Genomic DNA, 22,764 nt, shown 5'->3' with positions numbered 1-22,764 from the left:
GGAGAGACGTCACTCACTCGGCAACCCCTCCCACATGCAGCGGCCACACACATAGACGAACAGCGCACCTGCAGCAGACACTCTTCATTCACTCCTACAAAAGACTATCTTAAGGCTTGGAACGCATTGTTTCTTTTTCCATTCATTGTGATGGGAAAAATCCATTCAGATTTCAAAAACTTCTCGAATGGCCGTCTGGAACGGATTGTGGTGGAGAATCGAGGTACCACTGTATAATAAAAGGTCTGCTCAAGTCCATCAGTACAGATTTAAAAGAGCCGATTCCAGCTGGAGTGGCCAGACAGTTGTCCCATGCGTTTGCTAGACACGACCTGGATGATGGAGATGTCAATGGGATCACTCATAGTACTGAACTGGAGCCTCACGTTCCATTTAAATAGCACACCAGACGTGTCTCTCACCTATTCAGTGACCTGAAAAGGCATCTCCAAGACCCCTGGCTGCAGGCATTATGGAGGAGTCAAGTAGCCAACAGCCTTAGATAGAGAGAGGAATGGTGATGGAGAATGGTGGTTGAAGGCTGAACGATCAAGGCGTGTACCCATTGTCCCGAATGGAGGAGAACTTCGCCCACAGAAGGACTGAAAATGGTTCACCAATCTTGACCTCAAGAGTGGATATTACCAGCTGGAAGCAGGAGCAGCAGATCAACCAACACAACTGTTTGAAGGGGAATGTCTCAAGGTTTAACAAACTCTCCTGCAACGTTTCAAGGGACAATGGGAAAAGTGATGGAGGGTTGCTCAACTTCTGTGGAAGAGCATGAGGAGACAGTGATGAAGTCTGTTGAGAAGTGAGAAGTTGTCAAGCAACCACATGTCCCTGTTCATGTACTCAGGCTTGATGGCGACAGCAGAGGGAGGGATCTTCATCGTGTCATGCTGCTTCCTTGCGGATTTGGAGACACATGGTGACCACTCCGACATGTACTTTAGCGCCGACTACTGAGGAAGGTGCTTTACATATACTAGCAATGGAAGAAGTGGATGTTTACCCCTCAACAACAGGAGGAAGAGGAGGCTGTGTCAGCGGAGCAGAAAGTGTCTCACTCAGCCACAGAGGTCCATCAGAAGTGTGGGCTGCTCCCCAGTTCATGCCAATATCCCCGGCTCACAAATGTGAGTATGGCAAATGGTAGACTGCTGTGTTGTCATTGTAGTTTGTTGTACTGTTTTACACTGTGTCTTCATTTACTGATGTAAGTTGAGTGTCTTTGGTATTACAGAGGTATATATTGTCTTGTTTGTTTGGAGTGAAACGTTTGAAAAGGTGTGCTCAGATGCTGTAGCTGCTGAGAGGAAGACACGTGCTGCTCTTGCAGTTCATGCTAATATTATGTTCTCGGCTACTGCTCGTGTGTTGCAGCTCAAATACATGTCAATAAAACATTCAGAAGTTTGTTCAAGGCCATTCGTGCCGCTGCTTCACCCCTCCTCAATATAAACTTACAGAGCTCTGTACATGTTTGTATTTCGGCCTGAATATTGGTTTTTCAAAGACATGGTTTTAAGGCTATTTTTTGTTTTTGCTTATGTTTCATTATAACAGTCATAAGAAAAACATGAGGAATGTTCTGACTGTCTCAACTGAATAGATAGTTTACTGCCATGGACCCAGACTCTCAAGTAGACGGGACCTGAGTGATGACCGAAGAATGTCAGAGTGTTTTCCAAATGCTGACGTCAGCAGTTACTATGCTTGACTCGGACGTGAGTCAGAAGACCACGGACGCCCCACTGACTTGGCTTCGGAAGTGGCTTTTACGTGTGCTCAGAGCTGGAATGTCTTCTGAGCAGAGCAGTTTGAGCTGAGTCACTTATGGCATGAAATGTGAAAGCAGAGAGGCGTGAGAATTCGCACCATCATCATCGTCACGATCATCATCATCAACAGCGGCTTGACCCAGCATATCTGCACTGCATCGTCACACGCCTGCCTTTATTTCTTTTGCAAGGCAGACCACAGAACCCAGCCTGTCTGCCTGCAGCTGACAGCCCACAGCACGATTCCCAGCACAAGAGCAAGTCTTGGGCTGAGAGTCCTCACCAGTGTCACACACTCGGTGCTGCTCAGAATCACCTTTAAAGGTTCAACCAGTGCCAGAAATGCTGGTGGTCACTTCAAACAGGGAGGTCTGTTTGGGAAATAAATAGTCTTTTATGTTATGAGTCAGAATGAAGGAGGAGAGTCTTTGAACAATGATAGCAAACATAGTCACATCGGCTGAATGTTGCAAGTCCCCACTCAGGAATTCTGTTTCTGGTTGAAAGAACTTCTCAATAGCAATATTTTTTTTTCCCCACAAATGAGAGACATAATCCCTCCAATATAAAAGTGAGATATGCATGTCCCCACTCCAGTGAACGTTTCAGTCAACATTTTTGACTGGCTCTTTCTGAGTTCCCAGGCTCTCACTTGAGTGAGAGTGAGTTGTAGTTTGCTACTACACATGCCGCAAAAACTAAAGTAACATTTGATGCCGGTCAAAAAGCAGAGATCTCACGGCATCAAAACGCGTCTTTCAAATTCATCATATGTGAGATCCATAGCATATTTCCAGCTCAATCAGAAAATAACTTTTATCAATGAAATAGCTGCCAAAAATGAGTAAAATATGAACTAAAAAACATGAGAGGAGCAAAAAAGAATGAATCAATGTGGCCATAATCCTCCAGTGACAGAGGATAAAAATGAACATTACGTGATTAAATATTACGAGATTCATCGTAACATTGCGACTTAAATAACATACCGTTACAACAAGATTAATGTCATAATATTATGAGATTGATGTCAAAACTAATAGTTTTGTCTATTCTCTGTCTGTCTATTTTTTTCTTGTCATCACAGAACATAGAAGTAACACTAGGAAGTTTGGAACTTATACGGTGACAGATAGTGATCCTGAAATTTACTTGCCTCAATGACAGAAAAACAACAAAATACTAACTGATCTCCATTCAGTGCAGGACGGTTTGAACAGTCCAACAGGGGAACATCTCTTCGGTCGCACCCAGACCTCGACCGTCAGATTGCTGAATGCACAGCAGGAAATAAACTAGTTTCACAGAGTTTCGAAAGAAATGCTGTTGAGTCACAAATAGGTAGTGCTACAATCTCAGTGTCACCTTGTCATTTCGCCCCTGAACTTTGTGCTTCAGCCTTCACAATGACAGGTGTTTTTGTGGTGCAATATTCTTTCTACATTTACATCAGGATGTAATGTGTGGCGGCTGAATTCACTCTGACTCAAAGGAAGAGGATTGACTCAGACGAGGCGGATCAGTCATAACAAGATGGGGCTGATGGTGTTCATTGAACCCCACAGTTTCACTCTGATTGTTCAGTCCATGCCTCTTCACTTCAATATTTTCATGTACAAAGGCAGACGGACAAGGATGCTACCCAGCATTTCCTCAGTCACACTACAGCATTCAGGGTTTGAGTGTTGTCAGAAGTCCCTATTGACTCAGTGCCACAAGGCCACTGTTGCTACACAAACGCGTTAATTCCAGAAGTCACACATGACAGTGATCACGATGGCCGTCACCAGTTGAGTGCGCACGGCGATCCCGGAAAAATCGTAACTTCTCCATGTGTCCAAGTTCAATTTGTCGCCGAACTTCTCCATGTCCCTATGACAGACTCATTTCTGATCTGGTCCCTTCTGCCAATGACAACCTCAGTATCTTCATCTCTTCCGAGTCTCTGAACCTGGGGGGGTCCTATCAGGAATTGACGCTGTAATGGTGGGGAAACCAGAATCACGCTATCTGGTTTGTGGCAAAGAAAAAGCAGACAAAGCTGAGTTTTTCTGTGTTTTTAATCAAAAGCAAGCAGACAAAAAAGCATGGTGTGTGGAGATGGACAAACAAAATGACATCGGTGCATCCACAACAAAAGACGAGTTAAGGGACGAGACATGACGGTCGAGTGAACGTGTGAGGTCTGGTGACACTTAAATGTGAGTTTAACTAACTAAACACAAACGCTTCCCATGAAAGAGGAACTTGCAGTCACACCCTCTGCAAATGTGACGACGGCTTGCTGGTGGGATTTTGGATTCTGCTGCTCTTGGCTGTGACCCTGTGGGGCTGCCGCGCACGGGTCGAGGTGCAGTTGGTGAGGACCAGATTAATCTGGGTGTCTGACTGAACCAGAGGGAACCAGCGTGACAAAAACCATCCAGGAGTCAAGACACCTGCTAACTGAACTCAACGCCAACGTCCAACAGTACATGAACCTGATATCTGCATAGCATTCACCCGAAATATTATCAGGCAACGACATAGATTCTGAAGGACCAAAGTGAGGGTGACGGTGAACACTAAAACGTTGATAAAATTCATGAAAAAATAGTTTATTTCCTACATGAGCTACACGCGGAGGCGGAGCTGCCCCACCCCTGCACTACAACTATGTACCTGAAACCAAGGTGGCTAAAATCAGACGCGTCCGGTCCATGAATGCATTGGCCTCAGTGCAACACTCGCTGCAGTCCGAGTTCCCAAGACGGTCTTTACATTCCACTTGTCATTTCATAGAACACCTGCTCACACGTGCGAAACTACTCTTCCCTCACTGTCATTTTTTGGGATACAGCCACTTTGAGTCAACATTCACGGAGAGAGAGAGAGAGAGAGAGAGAAAAAAGTGGGGGAAGAAATCATACAGTTAATGCTAACAAGGCTTCACAACGTTCAAACCTGACGCTGGGAAGGAAAACTCTGGTAAAAACATGAGGATCTGGCCGTCAAACGTTTGAGGATTTAAAAAGCAGTGCTCCTACAAACGTTAGAATTCACCAAGAAAAGTAAAACACTGAGAAACTCATGCAAACGACAAATTATTGCTTCCGTTGAACAATCTGTGCCCAGCCGTTTCAGTGCGCGGCAGACTGCGGATCCACAAGGTTGCTACTGGCTTTCTTCCTTCTTTTGTTTAGCAGCGGGTTGGTCGAGTCCTCGATGGTCTTGATCTTGATCTGCTCGTAGTCCACCCTCATGGTGGCCAAGGCACTGGTCATTTCCTCCTGAAGATGAGAGTGAAAGAGTGAGGGGCTCCGCTGGTGACAGGCCTGAGTCACACACTCCTTATTGTGAGTTTCTTTTCCTACTAGTGAGGGACTTAGGACAGTCTTTGTTACAGTGGGTCATGGGTGAGGAGAGATAGAAGGGAGAGTGTCGCAAGACAACCTCAGTGTCAGCGTGTGGGAGGAAAGTGCACACAGAGTGCGGGTCGTTTTTGTACTTCAAAGAATCTGATTCAGGTGATTTAAGAGGACAGCGTTAACATTTCAGCAATGATCTGGCAACCCAGTTCACCCTCTTTTTTTGCTGACACCAGTTGCTTCAGCGTCACACTTCAAGAGTGTGACTGGAAACAACTGCTCCCACAGTGCACTGAACCCGCTCAGTCAGAGTACATTTGCCATCTCAGCTGGTCATGTGACGGAAACGCTGAGACACTTTGTGTCCGTAAACCAGAGGTTTTGCTGAGAGAACAGCAATTTGGGTGTGTAACTTTTGCTTTGACGCATGTGCTGGATCCCCTTTTACTGGCGCCACTGCGCACAGCCCAGAGCAGCAGAGACAGTTGGGAGTTGTGTCCTGAGAGGTCCACTATCGTATTATAACTAAACCTCGGATGACTCCACATCTCAGCGACCACTTCACAGGGAAGCTTGCAGCCATGACACAAACCTTCACGTCCTCCCAGGCGTCTTTCTCCTCCTTCAGCACTCGGCTGGTGTGAAGTGGGGTCTGGGGCACTTCCATCGATTGCTGCAGGAGGAGAGGCATGAATGTGAGCCATTTCAGCTGCAGCAAACCAGTTTCACAAATCAGTGAAAGGTCCATAGGTCCATACGTTGATCCAAGGATGGTTCATGAACTCTGTGATGGTCATCCTCTGGGTGGGCTCGGTCTTGAGGAGGGTCCGGATAAGTTGTTTAGCTGCACAAGTGGCACAACAGTAGTTAGTTCACAAGATCATAAACCTTTGGGGAGAAGGGAAACTCAAGGGCTTTGAAGCTACAGCTGCTGGTGTTTCACTGAACATGAGTGCATCTTTATTTGTTCAGTAAAAGTGTGTATTTTTCAACCGCTAGCTGACAGAAAGCCATTACTCTGGAGCTGTGCACCGTTTTTAAACAAATGAGTCATGAGTGAAATCTGAACCAAAGAAGACGAATACAGAGTTAAAACGATCCCTAGCAGGGACTTTTGTCGAACATCTGTCTTTATGTTGACCGAAACGGTCGACGAGTCAGGAAACCAAAAGGCTAGGGTTCACTGCAGGTTAATTTAACAAACGAAGCAGCAATGTTTGACATCACTTTCAACTGTTGAGAACAGTGATGGCAACAGCGAGTGGAGAAACCTGAAGTTTCAGTTTCTTGGCCAGAGCAGTCTGCAAATACCTGATGTTCAGATTTTCAAGCTCACACATGAAGCCTCAAACTTTGCGGTAAAGGCAGGGCGCGCATGGTCGCGTTCGCATTTTCTGACGCACACTTTCACATTTGAGAGTCTACAACTCAGTTTCTCCCACATTCACACAGCAACACAAAACCTGAGTAGAACCAAAAACGGTGCATCTCAGGGCTACACTTAAAGTCGCACACATGGTGGACACAGACCTTCATCGGAAACGTCGGACCACTCGGGGTTGGGAAACTCGTACTGGCCCATCCTGATCCTCTTCTTCATCCCGGGAGAAATGGCGAGACCGTGGTTGGAATAAAAAGGAGGGTACCCACATAACCTGGGAAGGCGGTGTCAAAACATGAGGTTCAGAGGTGCAGGAGCAATTCACATAGGGTACAGGAACTTACAGTATATACATGATGACGCCCAACGACCACATGTCACATGACTTGTCATACTTTTCAGGGCCTAGGACTTCGGGGGCTGCAAAGAGAAAAGAGAGGGGGGAGATCAATAAGCGTATTTAAAAGTATTTATTCCAGAACAACAAGAGAAGTAAAACCCTCTTACCAACATAGTAGGGTGTGTAGCATGGGGTCGCTAAAGAGTTGTGTGAGGTGGTCTCCTTGGCAAAACCAAAGTCTGTGAGCTTCAGAAGAGCGTTCGGCCTCTTGGTGGAGTACAGTAAATTCTCCGGCTATGAGACAGAATCCCAACAGAGATATTTGTTCAACTGAATAATATTATATTCACAACATACTGCAGATCTAGAATCTTCCAATACAGTAAGTAAACCAACTCTTGTCATTGAAGTCACATGACTCTGCTGAAGGCTCAGGATGTCAAAGAACTTGAAGCAACTTGTACAAATATTTATCCTTTCTCAAACTCTTTGATAAGGCTTGTGAAGCCATCTGTTGTGATCTGTTTATTTTGTCCACTTGAGGCCACCGTGTTACGCGACCGCTCGTCATGTAACAGTGAGTGTCTGTAGCAATGTCTTAAGCGTTCAGAATTGCAGTGTTGCCTGTGCAACCAGTTACCACAACCAGTCTCGTCACCACTGCACCGGGTTTTGGAAAATGCCGGCAAACACGGTTGAACAGCGCTTTGAGCGCTTATCTTCATTGGTCTGATGTGATGAGGCTTAATATCCTGACATCAAGAAGCCTCGTAAAATTTCATATACATCGCAATGTTGTTTAAGCCATGGGGCTCAAGCCATGAGAGAAACAGCAGTGGCTTATAGTCAGGTAATTACAGTATTTCATTTTCGATTCAGGATGGATTTTTCTGTGCACAGCTTAGAGGGTGCTTGTGACTGTAACATCAACAACAGTGTGCATACGAGAGAGACGTCATTCGGGTTGATAATATCAACATGTAACGCCATTGTTTTTTGTTGTTTTTTTTTAAAGGCAGGCAGGCAGTTACCTTAATAACGCATCATTGTGGGAAACCATGGGACAAGGTTTTCACAGGGCCCAGACAGTGGTGCCAGTGAGGTGATACTCGCCTTCCTCAGATACTGACCTTGACATCTCTGTGTGCAATGTTGACTGCATGTAAGAACTGGATGGCCTCTCCAATGCTCTTCATGATGTCTGATGCCTCTGCGTGGAGAAGAGAAAGTTCTTACACTTCACACGTGCAACTCATAATTTCAGACAACAGAAGGGCAGCGCACCTCTCTCTGTGAAGGCTTGGTCTCCTCTGTCTTGGATTCTACTGAAGAGCTCACCACCATCCATGCTGCAAGGAGCACACATGCATCAGTTTAAACAGGAGGACACCAGGGGACACCTGCTGCTGCAGGAGTCAAACACTTGTCAGAAATGGACCAACAAACGGACTTTTCTAACACCAAGAGAAGAATCAGTGCGGGAATTAGATATCTTACAGTTTCTCTTCAGATATCACTGATTTCGGCCTCAGAACTTTGCCTGTGAGAATTCTGACAATGACTCGACACACAGAGTAAATGTGTAGTGAGCAGGGCAACAGAGCTGACTCATGTGCAGAGGCAGGAGTAGCATCTTGAGCAGCATTATAGGAATGTCTGAGTTTTATGAGAACAACTTTATTTCGGGTAGTCTTCAGCCTCAGACGGAAATTAGTCACTCCACTTCTGTATGTCAGCAAGCAGAAGGCCCCACTGCCACTGCGCTTGTGACCGCAGCTGTCAAAGATGCACGTGCAGTGAGGTGAGGCTTTGATGGGTTTAGGTGATGAGATAAGAAAATCTCACACGGAGGCATCGTTCTGAGAGACAGCATTTAGGAGAAGTCTTGTCTTCAGATGTGGTGTGACAAATTTGGTTCATGCAAGATTACATCAGCACCATGGCTGCTCATTTCAAAACTGAAGAGAACAAGAACATAGACAAAAATCACAAATAACGTCGTCGAAAACCCACGTTTTCTAACCTGCTGGTATTCTTCGCTGAAAGAATTACTGGAATAGATCATATAGTCTCATGTTCTGTATCATTTCTGCTGCTCACATGAATGTAACAACTACATGTAATACGTCAGATGTTTATGAGTTGTTTATGAGTGCAATTTTCTGCATGTAGAGTAACAACGGAACAAAGTTCACTGTCAATAACGTATTGGGACCAAGATGGAAATTCAATTACGGTCAGTGCGACGCTTGGAAACCTGTTTCCAGAGCCCTGGTGAGCACGTGCTGTGTTCGCCGTCACTGAAACTTACCACTCCATGACAATGAGTAGACACTTCCTGCCCTGATAGAGGTTTTCGTAGACGTCAATGATGCGAACAATGTTGGCGCAAGGCGACGCCCGCCAGTGGAGCTCCACCTCCCGGCGAGCTTTGGCACAATCTTGCAACATCTGAAGACACAAAACAAATACACACACACGGTCATTACGGGACTCAATGATAACAAGTCAAAAAAAATCCCCTCAAAAAAAAAAAAAAAGACTGCTATTCAGTTAGTATTTCAAATTGACTAATTCAGCTGACACATACGCCATCATCAGTGCTGTGCTGCCATCTAGTGGCAGGAACGTAAACGATATTTCGCAGTTTCCCAATTTTTTGTGAAAGACTTTGTGTGCGTATATTAAAAATATATATGTTTAAACATAATAAAACGCATGACTTTTCATAGCGTTCTCTGTGGCATATTACACTTAAGCTCCCCAATGAAACTCTACAATGCTCTTCATATACCAATGAGTGAAACAGTTCAAGTTTGTGTCACCTTCACTGCTAGTAAAAAAGATAAAAATGAATTCCACCACTGCGTTGTGACTCGTCTTGCCTTGAAGTACTGACAGTGAGGCAATGATTGACATCCCTGCACAGCCACAGATCAGACACATATGTGGCAGATATAAGTATAATATAATATAGATATAAGTATAATAGATGAAGGTATGCAGATGTTCAGCCATATGGATCATGTCTAAACAGTCGAGCTGATGAGAACATTGGCACGCTGGAACACAGACTGACAGTTTTGTCTGGTTCAACTAACATCTGTGACGGAGCAGTTCGACCAGCAGAGGGCACTCCAACTCCTTTCACAATCTCCGCAGTGTTTTCAATGCAGTTAAATTCGACTGCCTTCCTCGCTCAATATGGAAATTTTCCTTGATGTCTGTATAAATAGGTTTTAATTTTTTAGGTTTGTTGTGTTGTTATTCATAACCATGACAACCCCACAGCTCAACATGAGATTGAAAAATATTGGGATGTAATCTGAGGTGTATCTTGAGTACAGCCAATTCACAGAAAACAAAAAATACACACTACCGGTAAAATGTTTTACACAAGTTGTGGCCAGCTTGTAGCCATATTATCTCACCATGTTGCGACCAACTCTTAATAATAACAACCTAGTTATACTAGTTGAGGTGGCAAGTGGCAGTTCATTTAAAAATGAATAAACAGAATACAGGTCACACAAACCAGCTACGGCCTTGCTGTTTTTTGCCTCATTTGCAAAATTATTCTTCTTTAAGAAAATGATCTTTTCACTCTTTCAAGTCAACATAGAAGAGGGGCAACTTTAGGTGACTGTCAGAACACATCCTTCAATCGCTGCCGTTGCTCAGTTATAATTTCATTAAGCCATTTGAGTTGAGGTCACACTGCAAGGGCAATGTCTCTCAGTTATTTGAGAAATAAATTGGCAAGTCAATATTACTCTGAACAAGTTAACAAATACTGCAACACGGGCAAGGTCAGGAGAAACACATCATCTGGTCCAAATGTGATCAAATGTCAACTCAACATGTTCAGAGCTGCATATGACACCAGTATGGAGACAAGAGTTCCTACCTTCAAGGTACAGACGGGGACTTCAGAGGACTTCACAGTGGAGAACCGTTGAACATTCAAACATTGATCAAGCCCAAACACAACTCAGCAAGAATTCACTTCCAGGCTGACACAGATAGTCAGGCGTTGAACTTCAGAAAGTCGCAGCACTTTGTTGTTAAACCAGTTTGACAAAGGCTGCTGGACTTGATCGTTCCATTGCTTATGTTTTCTTCTCACTCGGTGGTAGCGACAAAACAACACTTTTCCAAAAGCACAAATTGTATTGCGCATAGGTGTCCACAGATCTATATTGCCCTGGAAGCACAAAGTTGTATGCCACCATTTCTGCAGCAGTAAACAACTTCCAACTTATACGAACAGTATGGCAGGAGCGCATGTCAACTTGTTTCAGTAAGTAAGATTTCATTTGGACCTGCCCCTGTCACCGAACACAGCGCCGTTATGTGGTGTGCATCGCAGAGTGCGTTTGGCTTTTATAAATAGCTTCAACTCACGCTGCTTAAATGCCTAGGTGATGACGGATGTTGAGCAGCCTCCATCTAGGCTCCTGTTGCTGCCACACCACGACAATGCCGCCTCAATTATTTTCCAAATTCAACCAATCCTTTGCACCATGAGCATCTCAAACTGTGGACAGCGGTCCGTGCGGATTAATCCGTTGCACCACTGGTGATTGTACATGTTGATCACAGCCTTCAGTCGGTAATTACAAATAATTTTCAACTGTGGCAGCATGCAGTCTGAAGAAGCCCATCATCCATCAGCTACATAAAACTTGATCAGAAAATCCTGACTGTGAATAACAGCCAGAAAAACATTTAAATAGTAAGGTAATGGTTGCATGTACATTGTACATACCACAGATGATCTTCTGGGAGCCAGTAAGGACCAGGAAATGCACTACAAAAGTGTCTCAATTCTCACCTTGATGTAACTAGGGACAACTGATCAGGTTGCGTTCATCAGAGTGGCTCCACGACCAAGCTGGAAGGGTCTCCCAGCTCTGCTGTGTTTCCACCAAACCAGCTTGGTTACTTGGTTATTCAGACTGAAGTCCACCACTTACTATTGTCACCCACAGCAGTGCTGCAGCGCTCCAAGGTCACAAAAATCTAAATTATGAGTTAAAACTAGGGGTGCACTGAACATTCGGTGGCAAATATATAGCAAAATAGCAACATTAACAGAGTGTGCCACACTGCACACTGCGCAGAGCAGCCTGAACAAAGTTCGGAAGTGAAATTAACTGTGAGACTGCCGACGAAATTCTGGCAAACCACTCCACCATTCTCAAAACAGCATGACGATCTGACAACACGATCCTCCACTTCTGCAGTGACAGCACCAACTCTGCGGCTCACTGTCTCGTCAGCTGGTGACAGAACAGGAGCGGGTTAACACACGTCATGACTATTTTGACTTCACGACCTGAGTCTGACATGTCTCCTCTTTATTTGCGGATTTCTCTGTTGTCCATTGTGTCAAGTAAAAAGTGTGTCCGGCTTCAGTGTTGGTGAGCCAAAATAGAATTACACTGAGAGTTCAACCAAACTAGAGGCTTCTGTTTACATTATCAGCTTATTATATCATGGATAATATGTCATTATTATTGTCCCTATAATGTGCATATCTGAAATATAATTTTTATATAATTATATAATTTTATATATTTATATATAATAAAGTCTATAAAGTCTAGTTTAAGTATATTCAGTCATCTAAAAACGTTTAGACTGAATATTCTGGCTGTACATTTCTTTATACAACTTATGCACTGGTAAAAACCTGGAAACCACATTGGATATTCCGTAGTATTTGGTATTGGGCCAAGCATTTTAAATTTTAATCAGCTTCGGCTTCAGATATTCAATTTGGTGCGTTCCTATTTAAAACTACCAATTTCCTAACGCAGCTGTCACGAGGAAGACCCCTGTGATTTAAATAGAAGGCCGGGGGTGTGACTGTAATCACCGTTAACAAAGAGGATTAAATCAATTATTCGTGAAAGCCATGACGCCGACAGGAACGGCATCAGACAGAACATTTGGTTCTACTCCACAGACTGCATCAGACCCAGTAAAAATGTAGCTGGGCACAATCAAGGATGGCGGACTTCAGTGTCGTACACTTGCTGAGCTGCGGGGCAGGATTAGACAACTGCTCTCGCCGAACTGTCCAAGCCAGCATCACTTTCAGTAAAATAGATGCTCAGTTTGTGCCGTATGGCTTCAAACTCTGGTGAGGCACGACATCCTGTGGCCTCTCACTACCTTCTTCTTCTTCTTCTGTGTGAGTGCATTGGGAAAAACGTGAACAACAGCTTCAGATAAAGCACTAAAAAAACATGGGATGGGGTGTACGTGCAATAAAGCACATTATTAGCAAGAAGACATCTGGTATGATGCGCAGTAACATGCAAACAATGAAGGGAATGCACATCCTCTCAAGGAGTATTTATGATTTTGTAGTGTCAGACTGAGTAGCAGAAAGCGCTAACAACATTAGCATCTACTAGGAAAAATCAAGATACAAGTTATCGTTGCACATTTGACTTTCTGGTTAGAAGATAAAACTTGTTTTGATTGACATTTTTCCCAACTTCCACCCAAGTTCAGAGCATGTTTCAGTATTGAAACACGCTGTTAGCTGATGTTTGATGAACGCTGATGTTTCCAATGGTGGCCGCCTACATTATAAGGCACTGAGGGAAACCCTGGGAATTCATAAAATAAACGGCCATTCTTCGTTTTGGATGCCACTGCACTTGACTGAAGTACAGCAATATGAACAATTCAATGGGGAGGCTGGGGGGGCTACACCAACATGATTTCATTTGTGTATGACAAATGCCACGCCCCCAAAATAGCCACCTAAATATAGGCCGTCCACAAACAAAGATATGTCACCTTCTGAACACATGTGCATACATGAGGATCACACCCCCGTCCTCTGCTGGGTTTTTGTATGACTGCGAAGCCTCCATCTGTTGTTAGCCCATTGAGGCTAAACAGTCAAGATGGTGAGGGGGGGAGGGAGGGTCCCAGATGGACACACAATGCACTTCCTATAGAAAACACAAAAGCCTTGCAGTGGACGGGAGAGGCGCGGGGGGGCGAGAATCACCCAGTTTCCACCTGCCAATTGTGATGACGAAATGAGAGAATGGTGATAAGCAGAGTCACTGATAGGACCAGTGGGAGGTGGTGATGTATCCACGGACCTGATGCCTCAGATCTCTTAATCTGACTATGGGTTAAACATCAGCCGGCCTGTGGTGTCCCTGCGCTGGCGTGGGTTAAACAAGCAAACATGTTTATGTGTCAATGAGGACTGATCTGATTAAAGACATCTGCTAGCATGACAACATCGTCAGAAATCTTTGGTGCGTTAATCGGCGTGTGTGTTTGGCAAGAGTTATCGGGAAAATGGGACTAAATTAAAGAGCAAATTTTAAAAAGAAAAGTATAATAAAGACAAACACTCATTGCTTTGTGGAACATATGTTCACCTAGGACTGTAAGAACGTAAGGATTACAGAGGCAGGACTCATTTAGGATCAGGTTTAACATCAGCTCATGCCTCTGAAAATATCATTACTCACAATAAATGAATGACTTCCTAACTCCTAATAACTAGGATCGCCAGGTTTCATGTGGAGTGTTGCGTTTTGGGTCGTTCAGATCAAACGTTTCCCAAGACACTCAACTGCTCGTTGCTCAAATAGCATTGCCTCATTTTTGGTAGCCAGAAATCCAATTGCATTGACATACCAGCGCAAAGGAAGGGTTTTAAGAACTAAATTCATATTTCAACATGGAGTCTGAGACTTTGGCCAAGTTAAAGCGAAACATTGTGCATCAGCGGTCACTGTCATTACACTGTGACACTACAGGCAGAACAGTGAAGTCATCATCTTCAGTCACTCCCCTTCCAGAGCCCAAAGAAAGGGAGAGTTCTACAACAATGCAACCTATTTTACAGTGTTAAAGCAGCCTCTTAACTTTGTCATTATAATAACTAGAAGAAAGTTCAGGTTCATCTCCAACCCCCCTTTGTGAAAGCATTTTCCCATCTGTACTTCCCCTGACAAAAGAGGAACTTAGATGGACTAAATGACAAAGGGTGTGAATTACAATGGCATAAATCCAGTCAATACTAAGAAGCTTAAAAGTTTACCAGAGATTTGATTGAATCTAATCTTGTGTTTGCCGCAACTGCTGCCAACAAAACATTCAGTTCTCGTTCACAAACAGCAAAAAGGGCTACGGCTCATGAGATCGTTCTGCTAGGAGCAAGTGACACCCCACTCCCACTTAAAATCTTTCACTGTTAAGGCAAAACTATGCAAATGATTTCAGTTGATCAGACAATCAGAGTCTGGTGGGCAGACGGAGGTCAAATAATATAGACCAACGATGACGAGCAGCTGGTGTGGCACTTCCCTTTTTACTGAACTTCATCTGCGTCGGTGAGAAAGTTTTATGCCCTCGTTGTATGCATTTATGATACATCGAGAAATATAAAGGAAGGAAACAATACACACGTTGAACTGACTGCATGCAGCTTTAGGAAATACAATACTTTCAATATTCTTCACCATTTTCACATATACTTACACACACTTTCCTTAGGAAAAGTACCTTCAAAAGTTCAGCAACCTTTTATTCAGGATGGACAACGCAAAGCAACCCAAGTATAACAGCACACCATCTTTCAGACTGTTCTTGATCAAGTGCCTGAACAGCAAAATAGGGATCCAATATAGAAGAAAGTCAGTTTGTCACATGAGCTGGAGGTTAACGACAGCTTTGACCACTACTCTCCCGGAAAAGGAAAGTTCATACAACACTGTGATTAAATTAAAGGCAAACAAATGTGGTGCAGGATGAATATGCAGGTCAGCTACTCATTCTAAAGAGCAGACAAGATATTTCTGCAGCAGAAATATTTTCAACTGGTTTCACTTCAAAGTGACAGTTTCAGAAGCCTATTACACAACCATGGTGTAGAGCGCGTGACTCAAGAGAGGAAGAGGAGCTGGTGATGACACGGACGTTGATCACTGCATATCTTTGTGAATGAAAATGCAGAGCCAACAGTGTTCCAAGTACACAATACAGACACAACTGAAAAGTAAATTAAGTTAAAGAGTACAGATGAGACTAGAGACAAGATGAAGTACCATCTTACTTAGGTGATTCGAGCAGAAAGCAACTTGCATACAATCACTTTCAGAAATTCAATGAAATACATATCACTCATTATCTATTAAATGCAAACATATGCTAAGTTAATATCAGTCACTGCAAACTCCAGCAGCGCAGCAATGGTGTTTATAAATATTACAGGAAGATCACTGCATCATTTCATTAATAAGCTATTTTCTCCCTCGAACACTTCAACATCTGATCTGTGTGCAGCTGTCTCAGTTCATACTAACAACAATCTTCTTAAAAGTCCTCTGGATCTTGATATACACGATTTAGATCCTAGAACCTTTTTAAGCCACAGCACATTTTGCATTGAAAAAAATTCAAAAGTGGAGAAAATCCCTTTTAATTTGTGAAAATCTTTAGCTATTGACTCTATTTTACACTCTATTTTGGCATGTTATTTGCAAAAACAAATAGCAGAAATGTATTTGATGTATTTGCTGTCAAATACATCGAGTGTCAAGTCTATGAGGGTCAAGTTTTGAAGTGAGACGTCACATTCGCTTAATATTCATAAACCTGATTCAAACCATTTTCTCCATCAACATGCATATTTTCCATCCACATATACAGCAGAACAGATTTTACACTCGAACGAATTCAGCACACACATCACCATTGAACAATGAGTAAAATGGCAAACTACTACACTCTGACTATTTTAAGTTGGAACACAGCTTTAACCTTAATGCCCCAAATAATCTGGTTTCTTGCATACATATAAATGCAGCAACAGTAAGACGACACCTTGAGATGCTTTACACCCTTCAGCAGTGTGGGAATGATAACATATCATAACCAAGCCAGCAGACGTCATGAAACATGCCACATGAAGATCCAAACCATAAAAATATAATAAATATAAGACTGAGACGTTCAGTCCATGTAAAGGTGAGTCAAAATAGGACTTAACATCATACAGCAACACCAGTAGGTACATATTATACATATTGACAAGAAGACACCAGGAGAATCAAACTTCTCCCCAGTGATGGAGAGACTGTAAGTGTCCAGTGGTGAGCTCAGCTTAGCGGATGTAGCATCTGCACTAACTCAAATGTGAATACCAGCTATGCAGACAGGAGCTACAGACATACATAACAGGAAATATTACTCAATGCAGCAGCTACGTCCAAACAGCGATGGCTGCACACATTTTATTGAATTCGAAATCCAAGTTCAACCTAAATCATTACCAGTTTCTACTCGGTTCCCTTCCCACAACTAAATACTGCATTCAGACAGAGTTCTGATGACCATGTTTTTACAGCAGTTGGTGAAAGGTCTCTGAGGTTTACAATGATGTATGCATTATGTCATTTCATGAATGTGTTTGTTTGTTCCAGTCAAAACTCTCACTTAAAAGCATACTTAGAGGCAGAGCTCAAACAACTGCATACAAACCACATCTCTGCATGGATCCAAATTAGGGATTGGTACCAAATACTTCTTGGTACTGAGCGAACACAGTTGGTAATACTGACTACCAATAAAATCAAAATTGCATTCAATCAAACCATTGAACATGGGAGTGAAAGGTATGCAATTTTCCAAGCTGGACTTAGACACACAACTGCATATACTAGAGTTTAGTGACATCAGTAGCAGTAGTAACTAGTGGGGGCGCAATATGTATGTGTGTGTCTGTCTGATAGATAGATAGATAGATAGATACTTTATTAATCTCGGAAGAGAAATTCCCATTTCCAGCAGTGTGACAGGTGGAAACATAAACGCAAGTAAAAAACAATAGTACAAATAAAGATAAGAAAAAAGTAAAATAAACAAATAACAGTCTTACATGTGAATGTGTGCGTGTGTCGCAAAATAACATGTGAATGTGTGTGTGTGTATCGCGAAATAACGTGAATGTGGGTGTGTGTGTCGTGAAATAAACTGTGTGTTTATACGGAGCGTTGTGCATGCTGACTGCATCAAGAGAAGGGGAGATGAGCGATCTCTCATGACGATGCAAGTGAAGCATCATCATTTTCATCTCCTCCAGGTAAAGAAGCATAGTGTTGAAGATTTATCTTGCATCCGTTGTCGTCATCATCATCATCATCATCATCATCATCATCGCAGAGTGACACCTGCAACACTGAATCTCCTTGCAAAAGCCAAGGACCTAGCCTGCTCACATCAGAGGTCAGATATGTGACTGCACTTAAAGAAAGTTAAAGGAATGTGGCACTTCCCCAAAGTGTATTCGGTAGCTGGATTTAATTTGTGCGTAATTAAAAAAACAAACAAACTAGGTATCAGTCATCAAATGTACCCATCCCTACCCCGAATTACCCTGAATTTTGACAGAGGTCACCTGGCTCAGGCCCAGCTCCTGGCACACGTTGTGTCAGGACATTCCTCCAAAAATAAACCTAGACTCCACCTGTGCGATCTATTTAGGCGAGTAAGATCTCAAAATATTTGCAGTGACTTATATAAGGGATGCTACAAAAACCACTGCACAGCCTGATCTTGGATATTAATGAACATTTTACAGCTGTGGGAAAGCTACAATGCTGAAGTTTGGAATGTGATTTTGTTGTGTAAGCCACACCTAAATCAAAAAATGCTACACTGTGTCACCCAGAGCATCGCCTGGGCAAAAACATCTTTGAACAGCTCAGAACAACACAAATAAAGGCTCTAAGTCATTGTAACTCATTATTATTAAGGTATAAAACAGCATCCCTTTAGCTGGGTTCTGTACCCTCATTATTGGAATAATTCTTCAAACTTCTACTCTTCGAGATGCACAAACAGAAATTCAGGAACAAATGCAAATGCTGCAGCTGATTTATTGGATGAATTTACTCCATCAGAGTTTGACTGAATAGAGATCGAATTGTGTGCTAAACACACCATTGAACACCTCCAAAGAGCGATGAGGATATGGCAAAACTGTTATTAACTCTTGGAACACACTTGAGGTTTACACAAGAAGTGCAACAACCAGTTTGTTGTCTTTCAACGATGAAATCACAGTTTCATCGCTCTCTCTTGCCCACAGGCTGAAAGTTGTTTGGGTACTTGTGACACATGGCAGGTTAACATCCGCCAAAATTATGTCATTTAGGAATCTCAGAGAGTCACAGGCCGATTACTAGCAAGACATTTCACCATCAGGTGGTGTTTAAACTCAACCAACAAATATTCCATCCTCTCATTCGTTTTGATATCAAGTGTAAGATGGATGAAACCAGCTAGCACCCGTGACAGAATTCAGCTATGATTATGAATCCACCTTTAAATTGTGTTTTGCATGTTTGTATGTTGCTTTTCGTGTGTGTGTATGATTTGTTGTTTCATTTATGTGTTTCAGAATAAGATCAGGGATCAGGGTTTTGGCGCTTCTGGTGGTACAGACAGGGGAAGACATCGCCTGTCATGGACCTTCACATATCTGCTGAGTAGCCACAGCAGTGGTTTTCCATATTGTTTGGGGATTTTTTTTAAGCTCTGCTTCTCTGCTTGAGCATCTTGTTTTGATGATCCACATCGTGGAAGAAATAAGAAACAAGAAGAAAACAGATAATGCATCACGGAAGTGGACATGATTGTAGTGGTTTTCAACGTGGTACCAATGGAAAAATCCAGAAAGAAACATCATTATGACTAAATGACAGGAATGCCTCCTCAGAACTTAAGTTGCGCAACTGGCCGGATAGACCAGGAGAGGGGGGCCGCAGATTGGAGAGAGACTTAGTAGGGATGGACCAAAAAGAAAGTTATCACAATAAATGTTGTAATATGGGGCGATAACAAAAAATATATTTTCATTCTATTCCATATGTTGGACACACTGCAGTCTCTCTTGAAACCATTTTTTGATTAAACCTTTTAGTGGAGTCCGTCTCCCACATCATTATTTGTCTACGTTTAAATATAATAGTTAAGTGTAAGTGTAGAGATGAGATGGAATCGCACTAAGAATCGTAATATAAACTAGAATGGGGATATAAATCAAATTGGGACAGGTATCAGGTAAATATTGAATCGGGATAAATGCATTTCGTCGGAGCCCAATAAATAACAAACGTGACCCAGAACCAGAAACTTTTTGACATTTGCTGAATAATTAATCATGAGAAGAAAGGCACGAGGACTATCATTTAAGCCGTGGCACTGTGCCACCATCATTTACGTTTAGTGGAAACCCTGAATTTACTGGGAAAAAAGTACATAAGCAGAGAAAAATTGTGCCCAGATTAAGACCAAGGTTTGAGCCAGACAAGACATTTCCTCTTTATGATTCACTCAAGAACACTTTAGAAAGAGATATGGGAAATGACTTCAGACAAAAAAGTGCCCTGAGGCCAACGTCACATTTTAGTCAAAGCAAGACAATAATGCAAGTTGTGACGTCTGTTCTTAATCATTGTCTGCTACAGCAGGTGAGCTCAGGAAACATCATCATGACCCAGCTGTTTGTTTTGCCACATCCACAGTAGGAATATACCCGAGAATCTCAACAAAGAATTTCCTTTCATGATGTTGTTGTGTTTGTAAAAAAGACCATCTTTGTTTCAGATAAAGATTACAGCTCGTACGCTAATAGGAATCATTTTAATCCCATCGCTGTCACTAATACTTGATCAACACACATTTGTTTGTTCCGTGCGTAAAACCTCTGGCGTTCAACTTTCAAAACAAAGTGTTGACTGAGTTTGACTGATTCTAGATTTTTTTTCGCCACATTGTTCAGTTAAATAATCATGAAAAAATACATTTAAAGAGCATGTAAGAATCAAAAGTTGAGAAACATTTGTCCTTAAAGACCAAATTTGTATTTTTCTTACTGATGGACAACAAAAGGCAATCGGATTTCATTTGTCTTATTTTAAGTGTTAAAATAGCAATAATTGTCCAGAACCAAATACTGACTACTGAAATCATGGCTGCACTGTTGACTTCAGCAATACTTCTTGATGGTCTGAAATACTGTCCAAATGAACAACCTTCTAACAACGGGACTCCATGATTTCACAAGAGGCTGAAAAACACAGAGGTCATTCCCAAAGTCAACAACGTCATATTTGAGAAGTGTCAGAGAGAAAACATGATAATTTCCTCCTGCCAATGAAAGACATTTACTGTGTTTGCAGTGGCCACACTCATGGCACACACAAATCTACAGAAAACCTGCATGCTTAACACACTAATATTAATATAGGCGAAACATTAACATATGTTTATAATGTATGGACAAAAATGATTCAAGAGAAATTTTACATTATACTACTTAGACTAAATTGCCTTTTTTCTGCCAATATTTTTTTTACATACAGTCGTGATCCATGAAAAACACTATATTCTTTTCAGCACACAAAGAAAGCGGAATGAAATCGCTAAGCAAATGTCGAAGGGGATTTACTTGAACACGTCAAAGTTGGAGTCATGTTGATGTAACTGAAACTAGTGCAAGTACAATTACACATCCTTAAGGTTAAGGTGGACATTATCCATTCATGCCAAGTCAGCCTTTTTCAAGTGAAAATAGATTCCAGGAAGGAATTCTGGGTGACATGTGCCTCGTTTTCACAGCCAATAATAATACAACTATGCGCCTGTTGGTCAGCACCTTAGTTGTTACACTTGGGTAATAACTTTGGGGAGCGTTTGCCTACCTTCAGTGCATATTTGTCTCCGGTTTTCTTCTGGAAGATCTCCAGCACCTTGCCGTTGATGCCCAGCCCCAGCACCTGGGTGGTCACCTTGTAATCATCGGTAATGGCGTTCTTCTTGATCTGTAAGGTCGGTCTGGAATGGAAGGGGAGGAACTGACCGGCGGGGTTCTGCTGCCCGCCGGGGTTCTGCTGGCCAGCCGGGCTTGGAAACAGCGGCTGGTTCTGCGCGTTGGACAGCATGTTGTCCCAACAATGGAGCGACTTCCACTATTTACCAACCGGAGTCGTCTTCCTGTGTTAGCTAGCTTCAGGGTGTCGCAAGCAGGCCCGACCTAACACCCGGCCACGGCGTGGTTTCGACGGTAGAGGCTCGCAGGGTCCCCCGGAACGCAGTTAAAAGGCGAAATGAGCGGCTACCATGCCAGCGGGATCCGCTTCTTCGACCTGTGATTTTCCGACTCAGCTATCAGTTAGCTTATCCATCTCCGGTGGTGTCGCCGTCCACCGGGTTCGCAAAGATGACTTCGGAAAGTTTTCCCCAGTTCCGATAATTCAGGGACGAGGGTTTGCTTCGGGTTTAAAAGAATTTCAACACGTAAAAACGACGATAAAACAATGGACGAGTGACAGACAACAGAGGAAAGTCCGGGAGCAGGAAAGCGACAAACACACTTCACTTTCCGACGAGCACCCAGCCAAAGCAGGTTTTGCAGTGACGTCATCGGCCCGACTTCGTCTCCTTAAAGGGCCAGTAACAAGCGCGGCCATATCGGAAGGAGATGACTTTCTGTGGGAGATTAATCACGTGACCTCCATTCAAGAGAAAATGGGATTACAGATGTAATCAATCACGAACAGGCTCCAGAGATTCTGTTTGATCTCTGTTCTCTCTATGAGGGAGAGAAGCTCGGTCGTTCCAGAGGTGATTCCTTATAAGGCTATTTATTATTTCTTGTACTCATTGTAGTAGCAGTAGTGGTAGTAGCTGTTGTTCTGTCCTTGCTCGATTTACATTGACTAATCGTAACATATTTACACCACTAGGTGTCAGTACTTCTCTAATAGAAAAAAATGAAGCTGAAACAGGGGTCAATCAAAATAGTTATTCGCTCTTGGTTTATCCATTTGAGGCACTGAAAGGTCTTAATGTACTTCCCGC

The 22,764-nt window shown here is 42.8% G+C and overlaps 1 protein-coding gene across 1 annotated transcript; it reads right to left on the bottom strand.

Annotated features, from left to right (window-relative positions):
* Positions 1-3,826: 3,826 nt before the first annotated feature.
* Positions 3,827-22,291, bottom strand: mapkapk2a (MAPK activated protein kinase 2a). The gene is made up of 10 exons (XM_053868663.1): positions 21,606-22,291; positions 9,164-9,303; positions 8,137-8,201; positions 7,983-8,062; positions 7,020-7,146; positions 6,857-6,932; positions 6,662-6,786; positions 5,890-5,975; positions 5,724-5,804; positions 3,827-5,053 (listed from the first exon to the last, which is right to left on the bottom strand). Exons 1-10 carry the CDS (start codon positions 21,843-21,845, stop codon positions 4,904-4,906), a joined length of 1,170 nt encoding a protein of 389 aa, XP_053724638.1. The 5' UTR covers positions 21,846-22,291; the 3' UTR covers positions 3,827-4,903.
* Positions 22,292-22,764: the final 473 nt, after the last annotated feature.

The sequence above is a fragment of the Synchiropus splendidus genome, chromosome 6 (assembly GCF_027744825.2).
Source record: "Synchiropus splendidus isolate RoL2022-P1 chromosome 6, RoL_Sspl_1.0, whole genome shotgun sequence".
Classification (NCBI taxonomy): Eukaryota; Metazoa; Chordata; class Actinopteri; order Syngnathiformes; family Callionymidae; genus Synchiropus; species Synchiropus splendidus.
This window is presented reverse-complemented; position numbering and strand designations above follow the sequence as displayed.